Here is a 15325-nt window from a genome sequence, read left to right as displayed (position 1 = left end):
GGCTCTATGTCCAACAATGTTCATTCTACCTCTACAGCCACTTTGGCCCAGTCTGGTAAAGCATGCCTCTTGTCATCTCATTCCTCTTCCTAGATCATTGATTCTAGGACAGATCATATCTTTGGTAACCATAGTTCTTTTTCTTCCATTGATTGTGTTTCATCAAAATATATTTGTTACATTAGCTAATGGTGTGTCATCCTATGATATTACATTAGCTCAGCCTAATGCATCAGTCTCCTTGTTTTTTGTTCTATATGCACCCAAATTCTTGTCTTTTATCTGTAAGTAAACTAACAAAGTTGTTAAACTACTCAGTCTCCTCCTTCCTTCGTATTGTTTCTTTTAGGACCTTAAGACGGATAAGACGATTGGTAGAGGTTGTGAGAGGAATGGTTCGTACTAGTTACTACTTGCAGAGAAAATCATTTAGTGTGGAAGTGCTTCTTGAGGGTTTGACAATTCAATGGCATCGTCATTTGGGTCATCCTTCTCTCTAGAACCTACAGACTCCCGTTCCATCCTTTCAAAATGTGTCTAATTTGGAGTGTGAAGCATGCTAGATTAGTAAACATCATAGAGTCAACTTTTCATCTAGAATTGATTCAAGAAGTGATGTTCCATATAAATTAGTTTACTATGATGTGTGGGAACCAGTGCAAGTCCCTACTTTGTTACGTTTTAACTTAAGTACTTTGTTCTCTTTATTGATGATTAGTCTAGAATGACATAGTAATATCAAAGAAAACATAGTCTGGAAGTCTTTCATGCATTTCAGAATTTTCATGATAAAATAAAAACTCAATTTGGTGTAAAATTGTGTGTGCTTGTGTTAGATAATGCATTGGAATTTGCTTCTCAAGATTTTCAAACCAATTTACAAAGTTAATGTATCATTCATCAAACCTCTTGTACTTACACACCTCAACAAAAGGAGGTGGCTGAGTGCAAGAACATACATCTAGTTGAAGTTACCCGTGCTTTGTTATTAGAAATTAATGTCCCACAATGCTTCTTGAGTGATGCAATCCTTATTGTGTGTCATTTGATCAAGAATGTCCTCATCGATTTTAGATGGTAAAACGTCATTCTCATTGTTTTTTCTTGATCAATCAGTTTTTTATATTCCTCCCAAAATGTTTAGTTTTACTTTTACTTGCTTTGTTCATATATTTGAGTCAAATCAAGATAAACTTGCTCCTCATTCTATTAAACGCATTTTTCTGAAATATTCTCGTACTCAAAAGGATTATCAATGCTATTCTCCTACACTTCATAAACATTTTGTGATCATTGATGTTACATTTTTAAAAAAACGTCCAATCCTATGTTAAAAATGAGAGCATTGTCAAAACCACATATATGAAAGTTTCTTTGCCTAATGTATTTCCTTCAAATTTTGATGTTGAAATGCCACCACACATAGACATATTACAGGAAAAAGAGAAAAATCAGGTATTACAAACTATTCCTCCTAAATCCACACAATCGACATGATCTCAAGTGAAGAAGCCCATTTTCTGGAAAGGGAGATCTCAAAAGAGGAAGTAAAAAAGGCAGTTAAGGATTTGGGAAGGGATAAGGCGTTGGGCCCTGATGGGTTTCCTATAGCTTTCTTCCAATTATTTTGGGATATGCTTAAGGATGATGTGATAGCTTTCGTAAGAGATTTTTTTTTTATGCATGGTAATCTAGCTATAGAATTGGGGGCTTCCTTTATCGTCCTCATTCCAAAGGAGGGGGGCCAAGAGTCTTAAAGATTTTCGTCCAATTAGCCTTATCAGAGCTCCATACAAGATACTTGTGAAGATTCTTGCTTCTCGCTTCCAGGGTTCCTCGGGCCATGTCATATCGAAAATGCAGAGTGCTTTTGTTGAAGGAAGACAAATCCCATAAAGATCTCTTGTTGCTAACAAAGTGGTTAATTTGTGACATAAGGCAAGGGGGTAAGTTGGATTTGGAGAAAGCATACGATCATGTCGATTGGACTTTTCTTGATTACATGCTTGGCCGCTTGGGATGTGGAGTCAAATGGAGAAAGTAGATTCGTGAATATGTGGAGTCAGCGAAGTTCTCGATCCTAATTAATGGTTCGTCAAAGGGTTACTTCAAGTCTTCTAAGGTAAGGCAAGGTGGCCCACTATCACCTTTTCTTTTTGTTGTGGTGGCAGAAGCCTCGAGCAGAATCCTAGCTAGAGGGGTACCCTGGTCTTCTTACGGGGTTTCCAAGTGGGATCAAGGGATTTCCAAGTGTCTCATCTACAATTTGCAGATGATACAATTTTATTTTGTGAATCAGATGCGATCTAGGTTAGGAATCATCGTATGGCTTCGTTCTGGTTTGAAATGGTGGTGGGTCTTGATGTAAATTTGCAAGGAAAAAAAAAAAAAACCTTCATTATTGGGCATTCAGTTGCAAGATGAGGTGTTTGGTTGTCATGTGGAATCCTTCCTGACGACCTATTTGAGCCTTCCATTGTGTATTGGAAAAGCGAAGAAAGGATTGTGGGATCCTGTTATTAAAAGATTCGAGAGGAAATTGTTAGGGTGGAAAAGCAGCACATTATCCGGGAATCGTATTGTGCTTTCTGTAACAGTACGCTCTAATCTTTCCCTTTTATTTCATGTCTTTGCTCGTAGCTGGGGAAGTTAAGAAGAAGTTCCACCTTATGAAGTGGTCGAATGTGTGCAGGCCAAAAGAGGCAAGGGGTGGGTATCCATCCGTTGGCATCTATGAATGAAGCGTTATTGGGGATATGGATTTGGAAGTTCGGGGGGTTTGGGTGGGGGGGGATGAGGTGAGGATCATATATTGGAAGGATATCTGGCCTGGTGAGCAAGCCCTGTAAGACATTTCCTTGAATCTTGCCCTCACTACTTTGGATCCAGATATTTTTGTCAGTCGTTGCTTCCCACTCATGGGTAACCATGGGGTTTGGAATCCGTTATGCAGAAGAGCCCTCCGAGAGGTAGAGCTTCAAGAGTGAAAGGGGTCTCGATATCGGATGGGGTCGATTCAATGCGATGGATTAGGGATAAGTTTGGGATATTTTCGATGAGATCTTTTCACTCTTCCCTCGTTATTGGCCAAAGCAGAGTGGTAGCTAAGGCGCACACTTTCCATCTTGGTCCTATGGCGCTTTGTCTAAAGCAATGGCTTTGCTTGGTTAGTGGGGTGGAATAAGGTGTTGACTATTGACAACCTTCATAAGAGGGGTTTCTTCCTTACCAATGCGTGCCCTCTTTGCCTGAAGGATGAGGAGTCAGTTCCACATTTGTTCATGCATTGTAGTTTCTCCAGGGAGGTGTGGTCTTTCATCTTTCAATTCTTTGGCATCACTTGGGTTCTTTTGGATCGCATTGGTGATTTTTTTCCGGCACTTAGGTGGGGATGCTTCTAAAGAGTGGAGATTACTCTTATTAGTGAGGTTGTGCGCCATCTAGAAGGAAAGAAATAGAAGGTACTTTAGGAACATTATGGGCAATCCCGTGGAGGTCATTTTGTTATGAGGGGGGGCTTTAAGTGCCCGTTGGGGTGGTTTTTCTTGTTTTTTGGTTTTTTTTTTTTTTTTTGGCTTTGCCACTTCTTTAATAAATTGTCATCCTTAAAAAATAAAAAAAAAAAACAAAACAATAGACTACTACACCTACAAAAGTTATTAATTAGTTCGAGTCTATTAGGGCCTGTTTGTTTTTCAAAGAAATGGGAAATACCTGGGAAATAGTAATTATTACAATTTCACTGCGTTTGAAAATTCATGGGAATTTGTGCCTATGAAATTGGTTCAAAAGATGTAATTTTAATTTTTGAACTGCAAGGTAATGCGAATGATATATCCATTCCGTCAGTCTGTTTTATTACAATATTTTGGAGCATGAGACAAAAAATGAAGCGGATCCAACACTCAAGTGGCCCACGCCAAAAGAAACAGTGGCCCTACAAAGTTTTTAACGGTAAGTATTCGATTCCCTTTTTTGTATGACGTGATCCAATTGAGTATTGGATATGCCTCAATTTTTTACTCATGCTATGAATTCAACTGGAATAATGGATGAACGGTGTAGATAAGCGAAATGCATCACAGTGGGACCCACAGATATTTTGTAATATTTTTGGTTTTTGTGTTAAAAAGTAAGTAGTCAAATAAGGTAAGTTGTAAATGCAGAGTAAAGTAATTATTACGTTTTTACACCGCATTTACCATTTCACCGGAAAATCAAACACGCCCTTAAGCTTACCAACAATCTGCTTATTGTAGTAAAAAAAAAAAAAAAGAAGTAAACGTTCTCGTGTTACTCATCCGATTTCCAACTTTATCACCTTCAACCACATGTCCATAAAATATTTGAAGTTTGCTCTTACCTTGTCTGTTGTATCCATTCTTAAGTTAGTTCAGGAGGCATTGCTAGATGAAATTTAGGAAAGAACTATGGATGAAAAAAATGGAAGCTATGTCCTCTAATAATACTCGGAAATCAACTTATCTCCCATTGGGTAAGACTTCGGTCAATTGTAGATGGGTTTACGCATTAGTTTCTACTCGATAGATCAATTGATCGTTACAAAACCAAGTTGATCGCCAAGGGGTATAACTAGATTTATGGAGTAGATTTTATGGATTTTCACCTGTGGCTAAAGCTCAATTCATTTTGGGTTGTTATATCAATAGCTATAAATAATTATTGGCCTTTCTTTCAACAAGATGTGAAGAGCGTGTTTCTGCATAGAGACTTGCAAAAAAAAAAAAAGTCTACATGGAACAACATGCTGAATATATGGCTCAGGGGGAGCCTTCTAAAGTGTGCAAATTAAACAAGTGTATATGGATTGAAGCAATCACCACAAGCCTGATTTGAGAAGTTTAATCGTGTGGTGGCGTCATTTGGATTGAAGAGGAGTAAAATAGATCCTCGCTTTTCTCGACACACTTCACCTCTGGCTACATAATATTTGTTGTGCATATAAATGATATTATAGTGACATGTGATGATTTTGAGGGTATTGAGAAGCTAAAGTTGCATCTTCACACTTGGTTTCAAATCAAAGACCTTGGTCTTCTTCCATATTTTCTAGGCATTGAAGTGACAAGATCTAAAGCTAGAATAAATCTATGTCAGAGAAAATATATTTGTGACTTGTTGGAAGAGATGGGAACGTTAGGTGCCAAACATGTAGACACCCCAATGAACCCCAGTCACAAACTTGAGCCTGAAGAAGGAGAGTCGTTAACATATCCTTGTATGTATAGGAGACTCGCTGGCAAGCTCATCTATTTGACTATCGTCATGCCTGATATTGCCTTTTCAATCAATGTGGTTAGTCAATTTATGCTAAAGATGGAATAAACCTATTTCAGAGAAAATATATTTGTGCCTTGTTGAAAGAGATGGGGATGTTAGGTGCCAAATATGTAGATACTCCAACCGACCCTAATCTCAAACTTAGGCCTAAAGGAGGGTTGTTAGTAGACCCTTGTATGACGAGCTACATCTAGAAGCATTTATGAGGATCCTCGGGTATTTGAAGTGTTCACCTGGGAAGGATATCCTATACAGGTCTCATGGTCATCTTCAGGTTGTTGGTTATTCAAATGCAAATTATGCAGGGTTGATATTTGATAAGAGGTTGACTACGGGTTATTGCACTTTCTAGGGTAGTAACATGGTTACTTGAAAAAGTAAGAAGCAAAACGTAGTTGCCAAGTCGAGTGATGAAGCTGAATATAGGTCAATGACACACACATATTGCAAGCTTATCTAGCTGAAATCTTTTCTCGAAGAATTGGGTTTTGTAGTTCAAGTCCCAACACCTTGACACTGCAACAATCAAGCCATTATACATTGCCAATAATCCAGTGTTTCATGAGAGAATAAGGCATATAAACATCGATTGTCAATTCATCACATGATCATATTGCATACTTATTCACCAAGCACTTGGGAAGTCTCAGTTCGATAAGCTCATCTCCAAGTTGGACATGCACGATATCTATGCTCTAGCTTAAGGGGGAGTGTTAAATTTGTCAATTGGGCTTGATTTGTAAAGTTTAGTAGTGTTTTCGGCTCATGGGATATGTTTTAAGTAGTTGTTTAAGCAAGAGAGTATAATTGTAATTTAGTTATTAGTGTTTAGTTCAACCTTAAACATAAGAGAATGGGTGTGAGGAGCCACAGCCACCACATCCCCCCCCTTCCTTTTCGGTTTGGCACATATGAGTGGAGTTAGTAAGAAAAGCCTTTGAGACTTGAGGGCCTATGCTTTAACTGAAGATATGGGCTGTGATGAACTAGAATGGCGTAACATGATTTGTATAGCTGACCCCAATTAGTTGGGATAAGGTTCGATGATGATGACGACATGATGGCATATTCTGTATATACACCTGATAATTCTGCAAGTTTGGTTGTTATGTTGAGATCCAAATCATGTCAAAAACCTATTACAGATTCACAGACACCTAGGTCTCTATTTATTTAAACAATGATTATTGGAAGATTATTTCCTCTGAGACAATATATAGTAAAATAGAGAAATATCTTACTTGAATAACTCTATTATGATACTTCTGACTGATGGTATGGCCGATTGTATCAAGCACCAAACTACCCACCCCTCCACCAAAAACAACCTGCCAAATAAAAAATAAGTTTGCGACTCAACTGCAAAATGAGCATTTCATAATAAATAGATGACTGAAATATTAATGTGCAAGTCTGAGTGGGACATCCTTCAAAAAAAGAGACATAAGATCATCTTGAGCCCTTTTCGTCAGGTTTTTCCCTCCAAAAGTTCTAATAATGGTAAAGCCTGAAAGAATGCAGCATGATATTGGTTGTTTACCAGTTTCTTCCAGCAAAAAACTGTTTCTAGAATTTCCTTTGTTACCAGGAGCTTTAAGGAGGGCAAGAGTATGACAAAATGCTAACTCTACACATTTTTACACAAGCTGACACAGGAATGTATGGCAGACTTGTACAAGACCCAAACCACTCATCCAGTGGACTCACCATACATGAGCATGGTTCAAAAAATCAGGCCTATCAGACCATCCTAACTGCTCAATCAGAACAGGGCCCAAGGACTTGCCTTTTTTCCTCAAATCAAGCAGCTAGGACTGTCCAATTGGACTGATCTTTGGTCATAGCCCATTACAGTGTGGATTGCAGAATGGATGGCCCTGATCACGTAAAAAAGTCTGCCACATTTCCCATGGGAATTTGTGTGCGGAAAAATGTATAGGAAGTCAGGGCATTTAGCATTTATACTCTTTATGTAAATACCAATTTGAAACTATAACTAAATTAGCACTGGACTCCACTGCCGAATGAGGGCCAAGGATTCTACGTCGAATGGTTTTCCAAAAGAGAGACATGGTATAGAGCTACAGAATAAAGAGCTTACCAGGTCAACCGACCATAGAAACAGAAATCCCACAGATAACAATAGAATTTGTAGCTGATTAAGACCAAATAGAACCCATGCAGAAAGCCCTCCTAAAACTGCAGCAAATTGAAGATTTCTTTCAATTGAACCGAGTGTCGTGTCCACTGGTGATAGAAGGGATGATGTCTCAATGCCATTGAGCTTTAGTTCATCCAAGGTGTAGAGTCTCTGGGGTACCTGTACCATGTTTTTTATATTAAGTAGAGCATATTTGAATGAGAAGGGTTATAGAAGCTTAAGCCAAGATTTTGCACAGTTCTAGGGTACCTAGACTCACCTTTCAGTTCTAACGATTGGTGGAACCATGGTTCAGTAATCCAGACCATTGATCAGTTCCGACCCACCACAAATGAACCATCACCAAAAATCACCCAGGTTGGAATACCTGCCATATTGGTGCTTTTGTTGGTTGAATGTGGACCATGGCTGTATCCTCTTCTCAACTGGCTATTTCTAGGCCACAAATCAGAAGGGTTAGGATTCTCCTATCAAGGAGTTTTTTGGGGCTACTGAGGAGATTTTTGGGGTATGGTCCATCCATGACCCCCATTTGCGGACTCGAAAACCCGAGTACATTAGAGGGCATCAGCCGAAGGATACAATAGTTACTCTTCAAAATACAGGATTTACATGGTGACATGTTCTTAAAAATGACAGGTTAAAATGCCAGTAAATATGTTGGCCATTTTGAAAGATCTGAAAGAGATGATAGGAAGAAAAAATTCTAGCATAATGCACTTCTGACAAAACAAAGTGAATGAGGCAGCAAAAAAAATAAATGATGATAAAAATTATCTAGCATAGGTACCAAACAGCCCAAATAGCTTTGTATAATTCCACCAATCAATAGATCTCTTAAAGCTTTGCTAGACAATAATCATACCATCAAAAGTGTCACTTGAGTTAAATTGCCAAGTGGGATTTTATGGTATGAAGGCATGTATGTCACTTGAGCTAAATTTCTCGGTGGGATTCTTTTGTAGAATGCTTATTCATAGGATATAGGCCATGTATGGATCATTCTGCACCATTGGTTGATTACAATAAAACTTTTGAGGCATTCTTTTGCATACATTTCTGAAGAGTGATCCTTCTTCTATATTTCTCTAATTGAATAAACTAGAAAGCTGCTGTAAATTTATTCTGTTGTCCATTATGAGGGTGTTTATTCTCTATTTGTTGGCAACTAACAAGGGTTTTTGCCAATTATTGATTGGTACGTATAACTCGACACTAATCTTCTTTCCTATGACAGACACCTTATATTTGGCCTTGTTCCCCCTTTCACTTCCTTTTTAGCATTTTCATCTCTTTTAAAATTTTCCTCATTTTTAGTTCTTCGTAATCTTGTTATCTCCCACCAGCATGTTTCCTTGTGTGTACAACCTTTGCCTTTAGAGTCTGCCAACCAGTTCTCGCACTACTTCTCCAATCTCCAACTCAGGACTTCCCAGGCAAGTTTCAAGGATTTAAACCCTGGTCCACATATATGGAGTCTTCTAGTTAAGAAGGATTATGCCACAATGGCCATACAGGCGTGTCATCAATCACAATCAACTTATTGAATAATCTGGAAGCCATACATTGCATCTGTCTTCAAGGGCCATAAAGAATATGTATGACCTTGAAGAAGTTTTTTTTTTTTTTTTTTTAATGCATTCACTAGTTGAAATGGTACAATTCCAGGCTTTACTACCGAACATAGAAAATGTAAGTTGTTGTTGTTGTGTTGTGCAAAAGGAAGGAAATCCAAAAACCATCTTGAAATGGCAAGCAAGGTAATGCAGCAGCTGAACTGAACACAATCACCAATTCATTCAATGAAAATATAGCAGCTTCCAAATGCACCCTTATTTACAGGTGCATTCTAATATTCACAAACCAATGTACACATTTGAAATGTACAGTAGCTTTAGATTCTCAAATAACGTAATAGCTTTAAGTTTGTGGCTTTCTTTCTGGGTTTTTACTGTTTTTATGAAATATGCAAAGGCCCAAGATAAGACAGAGAGGAGTTCAAGATGGATGGTTCCTTCATTCCTAGAGATGCCCAATAGAATTAGTAAGAAACACTGCTCACTAATCAAGTCCAAGAAACTACGTCAGCAGTTCATGCACTATATATGGATTCCCAAAACCATGATAAATAAGGTGCTGTTTGGCAACTTGTATTTGGGTGTATTTGAGGGGATTTGAGAAGATTTGGGGGATTTTGTCCCAAATCCATCACTTGGTAGTGTGGATTCAGAGGCAAGTGGAACAAAGGTAAATGAAATACATAATTTTGGCATGTTTTGAAATCTCGCCTTCATGCCATGATTCCGGTGTAATTGGAATGAAATACCTTTTTTGGAAGGCAGGAAATTCGCACGTGTAACAAAGGTGTTGCCGGGCTAGCAATCCCTTGTAGATGTGGTACACTGATGTTACCCTCAAACAATTCAATTGTCGGGTGCATCATTAAAATAATACCAATAGAATGATTCGAATTATCCAAACGTTGGCTGTCTAACAGATGATTAAAAAGCATTGGCAAGTCGCTCGTTTGTGATCCTTACGTTTGTCGCCCACTCGAGGCTTAAAATTTTCTCATTTTGGCCAAAGTACATATTTCAATGGGCTTATTACAATCATTTTGTCAAATATCACATACGTACACTAATTTGGGATATTGAAGATGATTTAATTAATCAAATTCAGGTTCCTGTAAATATACTAAAGAATCCAAATTTATTCCAATTACAAGCTGTCAAACACAATTGAGGATTCAAAATCACTTTGATTCTAGTGTACTTGTGATTTGGATTCCTATGCATTCCAAATACAAGCTCCCAAACAAGCCCTAAAGGTGAAGGTTAATAATATTGAGCTTTTCTTTTTTCGAAAGGTGAAGAATATTTTATATATATATATATATATATATATAGGAAGATCAAAACAATTATGCTATAAAAGAACAATCCAGGCAGGCAGTTGGAGAGAAATCTAGGCAGGCAATTACATATTGCTGAAAAGGCAAAGAAAAGCTAACTGGATCAAAATAGAAAAGAAAGGAAAAAGACTTCCTCCATCTAAAAAAGGAGGTGGTTGTATTGTTTTGAAAAATGAAGGATATATTGACTTAAGAACTTCATTAATTTTAAAAACAATAGACATAAACAGTTAAAAAAAGGATTTTTGAAAAAGAATTCCTCCCTTGTGTACTCCTTACGCAGTGAGATTGTCGACTATCTCATTAGGCTCTCACTTTTTTTAGAGGTATTAGGATCTCTCACTTGCAAAAAGAAACATCTAAAGAAGAAGCAAAACTACAAGAGTCACAACATTCTAAGCCCCTCAATAATAAAGTCACCCCTGAACAATAAAAATTTGCTGGTGACACTTGTTTCTGCTTCAATCGAATCCTCAATGCCAAAGACCAGGAAAACCTGTATCAACACATCTAGGTTCAACACCCAACAAGCCAAACTAAGGGCCCAATTGGATGCACCCTTTTGAGGGGCGTTAATGGTATAAAATCCCTCCTGAACCAAACCAGGGCTTTCAATGTGCGTTTGATGCACTTTGCAAACTCCTGTTTCACCATCCCAGTCCACAAAATAGGTGCTAAAATGCCGACTCGACGAAAGACGGTCCAATTGGTTTTTGTCAGGTGGGCCTAGCTTGAATCCCCTTTTGCAGACACCTTTTGTGCAATTGTGTCCAAATAGGGACCAAGGGATTAAAATGAGAGATGGGCAGATAGCCTTTAAATGCTTGTTGCAAGACCTTTGCAATCTAAGACCACCATAAATGAACAGAAATGTAGGAGATAATCACACTAAAATCGTTTTTTTAAGAGGTGAAGATAATTCTTAGTAATCAAAAGGAAAAGGTTATAACTTATAAAGAGACAACCCATAGACCATAGCCTCAGTCAAAAAGATTGCACATCAGCCATATACAGCTCAAAAGACACCAAGACAGTTGCTCCTTCCCAAATTCATTCACCGTACAGAAACAAAGGAAATTACATGTTCCGTCCCCTGAATTATTTAATAAATCACCACTTGCTTTTTATTTGTGAATAATACACAGATTATTCACAAATTAGCCAATAATTTAAAAAAGAATCCAAAAAAGTCAATTCAAAGATACTGTATAACTATAATTTAGGGAGAAATTTTATAATGAATTCCTCTTGAAAATTAACCAAAATTTTTTTTTATTGTTTTCAAATTGAAATTAATTGCTGCTATGAATTGTTCCCAAATCCAAACATTGGTTAGATCAATCCAGATAACCATCCCAGGAAATTTGGCAACTAGTCTATAGCCCTCATCAATATCATGTCATTCAAAGAAAAAAAATCCCAATTTTATAATGAATTCTTCTTGAAAATTCCCAAAATTGTTTGTTGTTTTTTGTTGTTTGAAAATTGAAATTAGATGCTGCTATGAATTGTTCCCAAATCCAAACATTGGTAGGATCAATCCAGATAACCATCCCAGGAAACTCAGCAAGTAAACTGGCCCTCTCAATATAATGTCATTCTTGCTGCTATTTTCAGTCAAGCAATGTACACCCAGTTGAAAGAAATCAACAGACCCATGTTGCAAGAATAGCTTTCAGGTTGAAGGCAATGATGGGGAATACAGTAAGAACAAATTACGACAACATACCCATGAATCCTAGCAGCTACAATCATGGGAAAGAAATACAATAAATAAATAAAATAAATCATGGTTGACAGGAGCAGCCAAGAACAAAAGCCAAGAGCAATAGTCATCAACTATTTCATACATCTACTAGTGTAACCAACTATTAAAAGGTAAGATTAAACACATGGTATAAAGAATAAAATCTGAAGCCAACCTGCCTCGCCACACCAAAGCACCGGAGCCCCCCAGGCTTTCCCTGCAAATCCTTGACAAGAGACAGAGCAGCCCTCTCATTCCCCTTCACCAGCTCCTCATCCACTCTTTCCAGAACATGCGATCGCAAAACCACAGATTCATAAGCATCTACAGCTCTAATCTTCAATGACTTCAGTCGTGGCTGAGGTATCAAACTGCTGTAGTAAATTGCCAAGCCCATATCTTTCAACATCCAGTTCTTCAAAACATAGGAAAAACTTCTTCTAGAAAGGCCTATTTATCTCATAAGCTAAACTCCAAGCAACCACCACCTCACAAAATATCCAAAAGGGTGACTTCAGTTTCTTGTCTTCCCAGCCACACAACAAAGGAGGGGACCCCAGGGCCAGGAGATAGAAAATGACAGAAAAACACCAACATAAAAACAAGAAACTGGGGGGTGGAATAAAAGTACCATAACTGATTACAAAGAAACCTGAGATAAAAGTGCCCAAAACCCAAAAGAAAATGACAAATTTAAAAAATTCACAGAAATAATAACCAAAATGAGGAAAAATCACACTGCATAATAATCAATCACAGGCATCATATGCCATCAAAGACACCTAATCCACCAAGGAATTGAATGAAAAAATGATGGCAATGGCAATCATATTCCAGCAAGTTCTCGGCATCATCAGTTCCACCGCAAAACTAAAATATCACACCTAATGCATTCAATGATAATAATTCTGCCAACTCACATGCAATTAAAGGAGAGATGCTCTAGTGATCTCAAATCACTATTTAGTTGTAGTGCTCCTAGTTGCACTCAAACACTTAGACACTCAAATCCATTGATCTAGACTGTTATTTAGGTTCAGAGCACATTTCTTGGGCTATCATGCAAGCATCACTTGCAATCTCAGAGACATGAACCATTTGACCAATGGTCATTAATATGAACACTCAAGATAATTTACACAAGTGGGTCCAATCAACATATGATCCATCTATTTGCTGAGGCCTGTCATAGATTGCTTATTATTCCAAAGAAGCACTTTTGTTAGGCAATTGTAACCACCCCACCCCATTCATGGATTCAAAAATGTATGGCTGTGGAAAATTAGGCCAAATCAAATAAGGATAGGATCATCCAATCAGTGAGATTTTTGTATGATATCACTAAAATGCATAGGATCATCCAATTAGTGAGATTTTTGTATGATACCACTAAAATGCATAGGATCATCCAATTAGTGAGATTTTTGTATGATATCACTAAAATGCATTAGATCATCCAATTAGTGAGATTTTTGTATGATACCACTAAAATGCATTGGATCATCCAAATCAGTGAGATTTTTGTATGATACCATTAAAATGCATTTTAGACTTAATGGAAGGTTCAAATTACATGATTGTATCATAGACCTGTTCAACAGCTCTAATCATATGATTGTACTTAACAATCACGGTTCATCTTAGTCACATTTGTAGTTTTCATTTCCATTTCAAAGCCCCCAAAACATCCAAGATTATAACACAACCATAGTAATTTCTACTCCAATTAGAAAGACATTTTCTGCTTAGACAGGATTCACTTTCTGCCAAATGATCCATAGAAATACATTGTAATTCCATACAGATCAATAAAAACAATAGCACTGAACATGAATTTTATTAAGGCAACCACAAAATGATTTATCTTTCTTCTATTCCATAAAACCAGGCGTACATTTCCAACTGTCTTTTTTGAAGCAATCTCATTCTGAGACTTCACACTCAGGCATACATTTCCAATGTCCAAAATGAAATATTACAAATTACCCTCAATCATGTAACTGTATGAGAAACCCTAAAGATCCTAAAACTCCTGTGATGCAGATCCAGGCTCTCCCTTCCCTTTTCCCTGCTTTGTTGGCAGCAGGGTCTGATGGATATTAGGCAAAACCCCACCATTTGCAATTGTAACAGTCCCCAAGAGCTTGCTGAGTTCCTCATCGTTTCTTACCGCAAGCTGTATATGCCTTGGAACAATCCGATTCTTCTTGTTATCCCTCGCAGCATTTCCAGCAAGCTCAAGGACCTGCAATTTTCAAAACAAAAATTACATTGAATGATAATGATGACGGAAATGGCAAAAGCAGGCAGCAGTAGCGGATTCACAACACTCAGGCAATTCATCAGAAGGGCCCCACGTGGACCATGGCCTGCGCTAAAAAAAAACAGTCCCAGGGCTAGGTCTCATGGATGGGCACGACACATTTCAATGAAACCAATACAGATCACCTTACAGCCTCTCAACGAAAAAGTGAGAACGGATTCCACTCACCTCTGCAGCAAGGTATTCAAGAACAGCAGAGAGATAGACCGGAGCACCGGCACCAACACGCTCCGCGTACTTTCCAGCCTTGAGGAATCTGGCGATCCTTCCAACGGGGAACTGGAGGCCTGCCTTCTGAGATCGAGAGACGGATTTGGAGGACTTGGGCTTGCCCCGACCTCCCTTCGTTGAAGCTGAAGAACTCATCTTCTCTCTTGTAAACCCTAACCCTAGCAAAGAAAAAGAAACGAAAAAGACCTCTGAATTGAAGAATCTGCAAGAAAGAGGAGAAAAAACCCTAATCTAGAGGAGATCAACAGAGGCGGCGAGGCTTTTTCTCGGATCGGTTTCCTGATAGAAAGCTTAAGAGAAGGCGAGTTGCAAATCATTATATAGGGTGAGGAAAGGGCAGGTCGCGGACACGTGTTTTTATCTAATTCGTCAGATCGGACCATCGCAGATTGCCAACGTGGCGTTTCGTGTTGCGGTGGGTAGTCCGCTACGCGAATCGGAGCACGTGCAATAAAAACGTGGCCCACAATGATGTCTGTGGGACATCCGTTCCGTCCAGTTGCTCTCGCTCATTTAAGGACCTGAGCCCAAAATCGAGAAGACCCTATATCTGGTGGACCACACAGCAGTAAACGCTGGGGATGAGACGCCTACCATTGAAACCTTCTTGGCCCGCGTAAGTTTTGGTTAGTGTTATATTTTGGGGTT

The 15325-nt window shown here is 38.3% G+C and overlaps 2 protein-coding genes across 6 annotated transcripts in view; both read right to left on the bottom strand.

Annotated features, from left to right (window-relative positions):
• Positions 1-12615, bottom strand: part of LOC131245900 (uncharacterized) — a 32238-nt gene extending 19623 nt beyond the window's left edge. The window contains exons 1-3 of one of the 5 annotated variants that reach the window (XM_058245666.1): positions 12299-12615; positions 7403-7621; positions 6543-6629 (exon numbers count right to left, since the gene is read on the bottom strand). In XM_058245666.1, coding sequence (XP_058101649.1) covers positions 6543-6629; positions 7403-7621; positions 12299-12532 — 540 coding nt within the window. In that variant the 5' untranslated portion in view covers positions 12533-12615. The remainder of the gene's footprint in view (positions 1-6542; positions 6630-7402; positions 7622-12298) is intronic. The other 4 variants (XM_058245665.1, XM_058245664.1, XM_058245663.1 and 1 more) reach the window with 4 other exon arrangements.
• Positions 12616-13979: 1364 nt separating this feature from the next.
• Positions 13980-14978, bottom strand: LOC131245902 (histone H2AX-like). The gene is made up of 2 exons (XM_058245668.1): positions 14615-14978; positions 13980-14368 (listed from the first exon to the last, which is right to left on the bottom strand). The coding sequence occupies exons 1-2, from the start codon at positions 14810-14812 to the stop codon at positions 14147-14149; spliced, it is 420 nt and encodes a 139-aa protein (XP_058101651.1). The 5' UTR covers positions 14813-14978; the 3' UTR covers positions 13980-14146.
• Between the last annotated feature and the right edge of the window lie 347 nt (positions 14979-15325).

Source organism: Magnolia sinica, chromosome 5 (assembly GCF_029962835.1).
Source record: "Magnolia sinica isolate HGM2019 chromosome 5, MsV1, whole genome shotgun sequence".
Classification (NCBI taxonomy): Eukaryota; Viridiplantae; Streptophyta; class Magnoliopsida; order Magnoliales; family Magnoliaceae; genus Magnolia; species Magnolia sinica.
The sequence above is the reverse complement of the archived record's forward strand: the minus strand, read 5'-3'. Positions and strand labels throughout refer to the sequence as shown.